The sequence below is a fragment of the Talpa occidentalis genome, unplaced genomic scaffold (assembly GCF_014898055.3).
Source record: "Talpa occidentalis isolate TD23 unplaced genomic scaffold, MPIMG_talOcc4v2.1 talOcc4.12, whole genome shotgun sequence".
Taxonomy (NCBI): Eukaryota; Metazoa; Chordata; class Mammalia; order Eulipotyphla; family Talpidae; genus Talpa; species Talpa occidentalis.
In genome coordinates this window covers 39415962-39426474 of record NW_023601212.1, presented here as the reverse complement: position 1 = coordinate 39426474, position 10513 = coordinate 39415962, and the positions used below count along the sequence as shown (strand labels likewise).

General features: G+C 49.6%; 1 protein-coding gene across 6 annotated transcripts in view; it reads right to left on the bottom strand.

The window, feature by feature from the left end:
• Window positions 1-2008: 2008 nt before the first annotated feature.
• The window catches only part of SMARCA4 (SWI/SNF related, matrix associated, actin dependent regulator of chromatin, subfamily a, member 4), an 89926-nt gene continuing 81421 nt past the window's right edge, over window positions 2009-10513 (bottom strand). For 4 of the 6 annotated variants that reach the window (XM_037505819.1, XM_037505823.1, XM_054693274.1 and 1 more), the window contains 5 exons: window positions 4836-4944; window positions 4337-4438; window positions 3641-3773; window positions 3305-3447; window positions 2009-2274 (listed from right to left, as the gene is read on the bottom strand). In XM_037505819.1, coding sequence (XP_037361716.1) covers window positions 2242-2274; window positions 3305-3447; window positions 3641-3773; window positions 4337-4438; window positions 4836-4944 — 520 coding nt within the window. In that variant the 3' untranslated portion in view covers window positions 2009-2241. The remainder of the gene's footprint in view (window positions 2275-3304; window positions 3448-3640; window positions 3774-4336; window positions 4439-4835; window positions 4945-10513) is intronic. The other 2 variants (XM_054693273.1, XM_054693272.1) reach the window with 1 other exon arrangement.

Genomic DNA, 10513 nt, shown 5'->3' with positions numbered 1-10513 from the left:
TACTGAAGGAGTAAGACGGGAACTATTCTCACACCGGGGCGCTAAATCTAGACTTAGACGCGGAAGATCTATATCATGTCAAATTTGATACTGGATTTTGCTGCCATTCAGCAACAAGCCATACCATCACACACATATTTTTGTCACATTCTGGTTCCATGTGTGCTTTCCCCCTCTTAAGGGGCTCATTTTTAAATTGGGCTCACTGAATACCATTAAATCAAGAGATTGGGGAGCTGATTTTTTTTTCTGTAAAAGTGAAAATAAAATTCAAATCTAGTAAAAGAAAAGTTTAAACAAAAAAAAAAAAGTACACTTCCAAGATGATGGAGTGAAGATCTTGCAACTTCATTCCCTAAAAATAAAGATAAAAGAAAATAAAATTGTCCAAAAGAACCATTTCAGGATTCTGAAGTCTGATAAAAAGCTTTCAACAAAGCATTTATTTAAGAAAGATTACTGAAAGGTAGGTAAGAGCAATGAGCGACAGTGATGTTTTGCCTGGATGGGCCATGAAAATCACGAAGAGGCCTGGCTGGATCTGGAACCACACGGCAAAACCTCGCACTCCTGGGCCTACTAGAAACAGTAGGGAGATCGGTTGGGAATGAATGGGGCAGCTGAGGTCTCCTAACTAGCCGGAGGTGGGGTCCTGGCAGCAGACTGGCAAACTAGTATAGGTGCAGAGAATGAGACAACCACTGTGGGCCCCACAGATCCTGAGGGGTACATGTGTAAAGCTGAGTGTGTCCACTGGAGTCAGCCTGAGAACATCCATCTGCAAGTTCATGTAACCTACTCAACCAAAGGCATGCACTGGCACTGAGAAATCTCAATGGGTAGGAGCAGAGACAGGCCTGACTTGCACACTGCGCGTAAACAGGCCCCCAAGGCATCGGACCTGCTGACTCAGGGGGTTTGAGCACAACTTAAACAAGGCCAATCCAGGGCGACACCTAGTGGAAATGGGCTTAAAAATAGACAATGGTTGAAAGCAAACACTGAGGAGACAGGCCCCAGAGTTGGTTTAGCAGTTACTAAAGGAACAAAGAAAATGAAACATCACCACAAATCCAGGAGGTGAGGGAGGTGCAGTGTAATGTTACAATCTATTATTTATAAAATACGCACTGTTTGAACAAAAAATGGTGAGAAGAGATAAGAAAGTAACCTATACTGGGTTGTGGGGGGAGGCAGCCAATAGAATCTTTTCTGAAGGGGTCCAAATGTTGTACTCCAAAGCTTCCACTGTTAAGTATACTGAAAGAGCGAAAGGCAACTGTGTGTGAACTAAGACAAGCATGCTGATGATGGCTCGTGAATGAAGATCTTTATGAAGAGACAAAAATTACATCAAAGACCCCCAAGGAGTGCTGGTCTTGGAAGCGTTCCGATTACCTGGGCTCCCCAAGTCCTGGGTTTCTCATGTCACCCCACTGACTGCTGTGTGTGGCACCTGTCCAGGGGATCACCCTGGGCTGAGGGCAGGGAAGCTGTTAGCTTGCTGTGTGACAAGGCCAGGCTGGGCAAATGACAGAACAGCAGAGGTCCCTGGTGAGGCCAAAAGCTGGTGGTCAGAGGGTGAGGCTGGGAAATGTTCCTTTCCTTTGCCTCGGACAGTCCTCCCCTGTGAAGTGGCCCATGGGGATATGGAGCCTGGGCCCATCGAGGCCCCTGCAGGCCTCCAGGACCTTGTGCAGCTGGGGTGGCAGTGGGTATTCACTATCATGCCAGGAGCTGGAATTGAGTCCACCAGAAGGCAAAGCAGTGAGTTTTGTTGTTGGTTTAATTTATTACCGTTTGACATCCAGTGACACTGACATACCCCCGCCGGGCCTGCGGACCCTGGACCCTGGCGAGTCTGACCTGTCCAATAAAATACAGTACGAGGAGTGGACGGCTACACACATGCATCCACGGCTTAAACTACAGTGATTTCAAACTGTGGCTGCAACAGTACTGCCAGGAAAGGAAAAGAAAAACAGGTGTTGCATGTTCCCCAATTCATAATTCTTTTTCCCTTATTTTAAACAGTTAATGCTGTTACAAACGCTACTGATGCTGGGACAGGGCCAGACACAAACAGTCCTACATCTTCTCTGCTGTATAAATATGGAAGATTTTTGTTTAAGTTTTCCCCCTAGTCTGAAACTACATCTGCTGCTACCCGTTACTGCTAAGGGCTACACCATCTCGGCTCTGGAACCAGGGGTTCGGGTGGCAACTCTGGAATGTCGAGGCTCAGTCTTCCTCGCTGCCACTTCCTGAGCGGTCCTGGAAGGGGCGCAAGAGAAGAGTCCATGAGTCAGTCCCACCCTCAAGGGCACCCCAACTGGGGCCTCCTTGGGCTTGAAATGTCTGTGAACTGAAACACCAATGCAGATGACAACACTGCTTTCCCCTGGGTTGCATGGTCAGGGCAGGCACTGAGGCTGATATGGCCAGAAGGGGAGCCCAGGACCGGCTGCCACAGTCACATCCCCCCATTTCTTCTCCCAAGGACTGGCCCCTGTGCTCGTATCCACTCTTCCTTGGAACCTGACAGGTGCACTTGGCCATTCCCATCCCACTGCTGTTTACTTGTCCTGGTGGCCCTGACGTGGGACTTCAAAATCACCCAGATTGGTCCTGACCACGTAGAACTTTACTCTTCTGTGTAAATATTTTAAACAGCCTGGCAAGGGCAACAGATGCCCTGCTGGACTCAAGGGGGGAGATTTATAGCCCAGGCCTTCCTGGCCATTACCACCACCACCCCCACCCCGTGTTCAGGGGAGCTTTAATGTCCCTACAAGATCATGTATGTCTTTGGTCAGATTTATTCCGAGGCACGCTGTTTTTGCTGCTATTACAAATGATGACCAGAAAATCAGCAATGACAAAATGGAGCGGTCGTGTGCCTGCTCCTCATAAGTTTGGTCTCTGCAGACTGGGATTTTTGGTTCAGTGGCACAGACCCGTAAGTTACAGGAAGGACACGGAGGGTACAGAGACAGTTTGGCGGCATCTCCAATCCCAGCGGGCAGTTTGGTAGGTTGATGTGGTAGGAGCAGGGTGGGACATGTGTTCCATCTCTCAGATGCCAAGCATTTCAGTCCTATTTTCACCTGAACTTGGCCTTAAGTGCCGGCTCTGCCAGGTAATGCTGAACTTCAGTTTCCCCATCTGCAGAGGGGTGTTAGAGCACCTACCCATACAGGGTTGTGTTACCAGGGTCCAGGATCTGAGATGGGGACAGACCTCCAACAACCTGCTGCCACCGAACACCTGCCCCCCAACCCTGCCTGGGCCCCCAGCACCTCACCTCCTCCTGTTCCTCCTCACTGTCATCGTCGCTTACCACCGGCTTGGCCCTGGACCCACGACTTGGCCGCCGCCGGCCCCCTTTCAGCCGATCCTGAGCCTTTTCCTTCCGGCCAAGCTTGATCTTGACTTTGACTGAGCGGGCTGGGATGGAGACCAGCAAGATTAAAGCACAGAAAGAAGAAGTAAGCTTGGAAGAGCACAGCATCTCGTGGGAGCTGGGTCAGTTGGGGTCTCAGGGCAGTGGGCTCGGTCTTCAACACTGAGCCTCGACACCCTCTCCTACAGACGGGCTGCAGGTGTCAGCCCAAGCCAAGCTGCCTACCCCAGGACTCACATTCAGACTCCGAGCCTTCCTCCTCGCCCTCCTCCTCCTCTTCGCTTTCCTCGCCTTCACTGTCATCCTCCTTCTCAATTTTCTGCCGGACGCTGGTGAATACTGACTGTAGAACAATGGAATCTTCGTAGATCTGGGCCAAAACATGTGGGGCTTGAGTGGGCCTGGCCCAATGGTGGGTGCCAACCCTGCTCAATCCCAATCCTGGTCAGGACATTGCAGCAACCCTTTGGCAACTGGTGCTATGGAACAGTCCCGAACAGAGTCAGATGTGTTAGTGTAGGGATATTTCTGGGGGTTCCTCCCTTCCTTTGAAGAATCACAGGAAATACCCACTTTTCAAGGCTCTGAGGTTTGCAGTAAGTTAGAAATGACAGCCCTTGCTGAAGCCAGCATGCCCTCTAACTCATGATTGGAGGAACCGATTTTAAACACGCTGGAAATTGCAAAATGGAGGCTGTGTGGATGTGACACATCCACAGGATTCCTTTCAAGGAAGTCCCCTAAAAAAGTCAAATGAAATTTCAAGATAATCACTGAATTGCTTACAGGACCATCCTGGGGGTGTGGGCTGAGTGCATTTCCTCAGTTGAAAACAACTGAGGAGCAACAAGGAGCATGTTGCTTGGAACTCTGCTGCAAAGGTGGCAAAAACTGGGGGTGGACCCAACCCTCCCTGCCCGGGTGCCTCCTCACCAGGGAGCCCTCCAGGTTGAAGGTCTGTGCATTCTGGCACAGCAGCATGACGTCCTTCTCCAGGTCATTGAGACTGCGGTACTTGTGGTTTCGGATGCGCTCCTGCAAGTGAGGGGAGAAAAGGTCTTCCTTGGGGATCCCATCTCGTGCCCAGGGATCCAGGAGCTGGGCGTCCCTCTGCCCAACCAGATCACAGCTGAATCTCTGGGCTCCTCAATACAGATGTGGAAGCCCAGGCCCACTGAACACAAGAGCCACGGCTATGGATAACCTTGAAGGAGCCCTGAATGCTGGCCACCTGCTGCACATGCTCAGGACTCCCCCCAACACGGTCCACTGGGACCCTCAGGCCAGGAGGACCCCCAAGAGCCAATGACCAGATGGCCCAAAGATGTGCTCCTCTTCCTGTATAGAGGCCTGTGGATCCTGAGTCAGATTCCCTCAAAGTAAAGTGAGTACTGCCTCCCTGCTGAGAGCCCCCACACTACACTGGGGTTACCTTTATCTTCTTGAAGTCCACAGGCTTGCGAATAAGCTCATAGTACTCGGGCAGCTCCTTGCGGGAGGGCAGCTGGATGAACACCTCACTGAGCTGCCGTCCACTGCTGCTGTAAGGAGGGACACAGTGGGCATTACTCATGGGCACTGACCACCAGGGAACCCCTACCCTTTGCAGAGTCATCCCCCTTGTTTGAGGTCAGGGAGAAATGTAAGGCAGACTCAGGAGTTACTTCCTGTACATGCATTGTCTTGTGAGCTCTTGGTTTCTCAGAGGCAACCAAGCTCAGAGAGACAGGGATGCTGATGTGAACCGAGGTTCTGCACTCACTCAATGCCCCTGTGCCTGTTTGGGGAAGACAGGTCAAACCATGATTATCTATGACACAAAATCAGTTTGTATTGGGAGCACTGCTTCCAGAGGCCAGTTTCACAAGTTTGGTTTTGTGTGTCCCACAGGTGGCACTTATGAACAGTAAACTTCAGAGAATTTCCCAAAACCTGAGAAGGAAAGATACCATGTCCGTATCAAGATGCTAAGAGAAGACAAGTTGTCTTCCAGTGCTTTCCTCCAAGGAAGCGCTTATCTGCTACAAGAAGCCAAGGAGGGGGCCTCCCCGGTGGCGCAGCGGTTGAGCGCTGGGTTGCGAAGCTGCCTGCAGCCTCTGTGGCGCCGGTTCCATCCCCGGCTGCTCCCCGGCCACTGGAGGAGGGTCCCACATGGCGCGCAGACCTCCCCTGCCGCCCTCCGCTCCCCCCAGCAGTGTACCTCAGTCCCTCTGCCTGCTCTGCTCCCCGCTCTGGCTCTGGTGAATTCTCTCACCCTCCCGCGCTTCTGACTGTACCCAGTGCATGTGTAAACAAAACAAAACAAAAAAAAAACAAGCAAATAAATTAAAAAAAAAAAAAAAAAAAGAAGCCAAGGAAAGGTGCCATAGCGCAGCATGAGATGCAAATGGCCCTAACGCACAGTCTCTAGATGGCACTTTTGGAGAAGCCTGTAACTATCATGCTACACGTGAACCTGGAGCTGCGCCAGGGACAGAAGCTCAGGGTGACATCAGTCCTTGGGCCTGCTAGCTGGGGTGGCCCGGGCAGGGCACTGCCTGAGGAGTGGGTGCTTCAAGGACTAAAAGTCACCAATCCTTGTAGTTCCCCCTTCTGCCTGCTCACCTCCAGAAGGGGTATTCTGTCTCGGGGAACCTGGCCTGCCTCAGGAGATCCCTCAGTGGGGTGGCAGCGGCCCAATGTGCCTGTCCCTCCAGGGAACTGTGACCTGGTCATGACCCTGCTCTACAAATTCCCCTTCTTTACTCAGGTCCCCAACTCTCATGGTCTCATCTAGGCTCTGTTGCCGAAATGTCTGACCCAGTGTCTTGACTTCTTCACAGCTCAGGCTTTTCAAAGTCAGACCTAGGAGATGAGACAGTGCAAAACAGCTGACCGTGGCATTCTTCCTGCCTTCTTCACACTGAAGCAAAACTGAAGCTCAAGTCTCAAGGACAGTCTATTGGGTCTCAGTGCTGCCACTGGGCTGAGCCCCTCCAGCAACCTCAACCTCCTACCAGCACTGCTGCTTGCCTCCCTCTCCCAGTCCCTGCCTCCCCAGCCCAAGAATTCTTGAAGGACAGACTGGCCTGCCACTATTTCCCCAAGTCTCCTGAATGGACTGTGTTCTCATCTACGTTTACTATTTTGGAAGACAGGAGCGACATGACTGATTTTCAGATTTTGTCTTCGGATGCCCGATTTCACAATGTCAGGGAGCAGCCTGGCCAGCACCGCCTGCCTGAGGCGGTTCCCAGCTAGGGCTCAGGCAGTCTTTCCTCAATTGGTATTTCTGTGCTCACTAGGCCCTGATACTCCTCCCACCCCACGGGGCTGCCTGAGAGATAGGAACCAGTCCCTGTACCTTACCTGTCTTGGACATACACCATCATCCAGTCATTGTCTGACATGCACATTCTCACTAAACTGCAACTGTACTTGGCACAATGAAGAAACTTGTCAAGAAGCTGGGGCCCCTCAAGCCCAGACACAGCTGCCTCAAGCTCTGTCCTCTAAGCTACCCTGTCCCAGTGTCAGTGGGGCACCTGCGCTCAGTAAGTTCCAGCCCCTTCCTTTCCTTGCAGGCTGTCTTTTTGGCCATAACATGCCCTGCACAGGTCCAGCTGGTCACATATAAGGAAGGGTATGCCCCCTTGAAGCCATTATTCTGTCTGGGAGTCCTGGAGGCACAGGCCTCCTTGTTCATGAATAGGTTGGAGGGGCAGGTATGGCCAGACAACTAGAATTTATTCAGATAAACTAAAAATGAGAACAGGGAGCAAACACATCCGCAGCTCCACTTTCAGTAACTGGACTTAGAGAGAGGGAGCAAAGGTCAACTCTGCTCTGGGCCTTAAAGTTCAGAGCCCAGATCTGCAATGCTGTTGTTTGTAATGGAACCTCCAAAGCAAAGAACCCTCCTCCTCATCTGACAGTACCATTGTATACTTTCAACCACATAACACAGCAAACACGACATTTTATACTCTGCTCCAGGATGCACAGCCACAGCACAAAACAACACAAGTTTCCTGATTCAATGATCTCCCACACAGACAGAGGATTCTGCAATCTCTATCTATGTGGGCTTTTAGAAATGCCAAGGGTGGTCCTCGAAATATGTTTCAGACTCAAAAATCCTGGCTCGCATGCCGGGTGGGCCATAACCAAGCTCATCTGTGGCACAAACACTGGTGTCCAGACTCAGGGGTGCATGGCAGGAGGGAGGGAGCTCAGAAAATGGGATCCTAGTGCTGTAATACAGGGGGGCATTTTGTAATAATAAAACTCTCTCTCCTCTGGGGAAGATAAGGATAGGTAAGAAATTGTCTGACAAAGCAAAAAGGAAGCAACAGACCAGGGCAGCCCCACACTTCAGTCTAGCCTGACAATTCTCTGGTGTCGTATCTTTGAGAATGGGTGACCTGGACCTGGGAACACACAAGGGAGGGACAAGGGGCCAGGACCACAGAGGACCTTTAAATCACCCTTTTAGACAGTGAAGACTTCTTGGAAGTTACTGCCATAAGATTTTAGTTGCCAAAGTGCTAAGGGACTTCTGAGGATGTCCCTAGAGAGTCAAATTTGGGGCTAAGAGTCTTCTCACCTAGCTCCCCAATCTTTTTTTTTTATACAAGATTTATTTATTTATGCATACAAGAACTGGGGTACAGGCCAGAGGTGCGGGGGTGGGGTGAGAGGATTCACCAGAGCAGAGTGGGGAACAGAACAGGCAGATGGACAGAAATACACGGGCGAGCAACGGGTGAGTCAGGAAAGAACAGCTGTGCCATGTGGGTAGCTCCCTGGCTGGCTAGGGATTGAACACCTGCTGCAGTGGCTGTGGATAGCTTCATAGGTTGTGTCTTTAACCCCTTCACCACCAGGGAGGCCCTCCCCCCAATCCTCTTGACCTCAGTATTACAGGTAGACTTGTCATGGTGTTCCACTTCACTGGGAACAAGGACAGCACCCTCTGGTCTCAGTAACTGCTCTAGGCCAGTCCGGGACACTACCCAGCCATTCCGTCTTCCCCTAGGACTTTCTACCAGGAGCTGGTGAAAAAGAGGTTGCTTTTCTCTCAGGCTATAAGGCAATAAGCACAGAGCCCTGAGCTGTGGTTCAGTGTGTGTGTGTGTGTGTGTGTGAATACGGGGGTAGGGGTGGGGTGATGACATAAGATTCTGGGTTCCAAGAGGTAGTCTTCACTAATTCCCTCAAGCCAAAGAAAATGTGTGTGTGTGAGAGTGTGTGTGTGCGTGAGCTCCTGAGCTGTGGTTCAGTGTGTGTGTGTGTGTGTGTGTGTGTGTGTGTGTGTGTGAATACGGGGGTAGGGGTGGGGTGATGCCAGAAGATTCTGGGTCCCAAGAGGTAGTCTTCACTAATTCCCTCATGGGCACCAAGCCAAAGAAATCCCTATTCTGCCCCACGGACTCAGAACTAGGTTCCTGGTATTTAGAGCCAAAAAGTCCAAATTAACATATCCCTCTGAGAACATTACTAGGTTTGTCCTTAAAACAAAACTACAATGCTTGGAAAAGGAACCAAGAAAATAAGAGACCAGGGTCTCCCTGGTGGCACAAGGGGTTAAGTCTCAGCACTATAAAGTTATCGGCAGCCATTGCAGCACGAGTTCAATCCCTGTCCAGGGAGCTCACCCACATGGTGCAGCAGACCTCTCCTGTTTGGCCCGCTGCTCCCCTCAGTAGTGTATTTCAGTGGATCTGCCTGTTCTGTGCCCCATTCTGTCTCTAGTGAAGCCTCTCACCCCACACCCCCAACATCTCTGGCCTACATCACATCTCTTGTATGCATAAATATAATAAATCTTAAAAAAGAAAATAAGAGACCAACAGTTCCCTGACAGGACAGAACCATGGACTCACCATCTAAGAGGTCATCCACCCACATCTCTTTCTAAACAAATGGTGATACCAGGTAAGTTCTGAGAGCCCTCTACAGACACACAGAAAATTGGCAGCAGGCAGGATTCATGCAGTCAGGTTCCCTAAGCTACGTCAGGCATCTTCCCACTCCTTTTCTATACACTAAATCAAGGGTCATCAAATGTTTTCTGTAAATAGTCAGCGTAATTTGTTTCAGGTCTTGTGGACTCTTCTGTCCTAGTCCCAACCATTCAACTCTGCAGCTGCATGAAACTGGCCACAGGTCACATGTAGGTGGGTGGGCTTTGGCTGTGTTCCAATAAAACTATGCTTATAAACAATAAGGTTTACATTTCACTTAATTTTTGTCGTAAAATAATTTTTCTTTTTTCTTGAAATCACCTTAAACCATTCTTAATTCACAGGCTACACATACACAGGATACACATAACATGAGGTGATGGGCCATATTTATTTTACTGATTTGTGGATTTCGTTTGCTGGTATGAATCATAACAGAAAGAATATCTACCAGGAACAGTAGCACACTGCCTGGTGTCCTTCCTTCCTGATTCTCTGACCCAGGCAGACACTGTAATTGGATCACAGGATTATCTACTGAGCTCCTAAGGCCTTAGGCAGGCACAAGCAATCAAGTGAGGATGGTGCCTGAGCTCGATTCTACTTGCCAATAAGTATGTGGTGGCCCTGATCTGCCAGGATAGAACCTTCCCTATCATTCAGCCAGGCTCCTCCTTACTGTCCAGTTCAGACCATCTTCCTGTGACATCTCTCTATGGCATCATTTAGCACTGGGACCAGTGCTACTTTGACTCTCAATCAGTGAATCCTTGGTATGAGTTGCTCAGGATGTTCAAAAGTGATCTAGCAAGAACATTTGTCTGAAACAGAATCTCAGAAAGTACTCTATAAAGAAAATTTGAAAATGACATAATACAATGCTTTCAAAGATGTACTTTATCAGTACAAAATTACTTCTTAGGTTCAATTTTTTTATGTTACAAAGTCAAAAAAATCTGGGGATAAAAGAAGAAAGAAATCTGGTGTAAACACATTTTCACTCATTAATATTTACTAGAAACCTCTGAAATCTACTGGGTATCCACTCCTACAAGGTCAATAAAAGCATTGCATTTATGTCTCTGTGGTTATAGAAAAAATTACAACAGTCACATGAGTGAAAGGAAATTCACCAGTGAAAGTGGGCAGGAGACTCTGTGTGTTG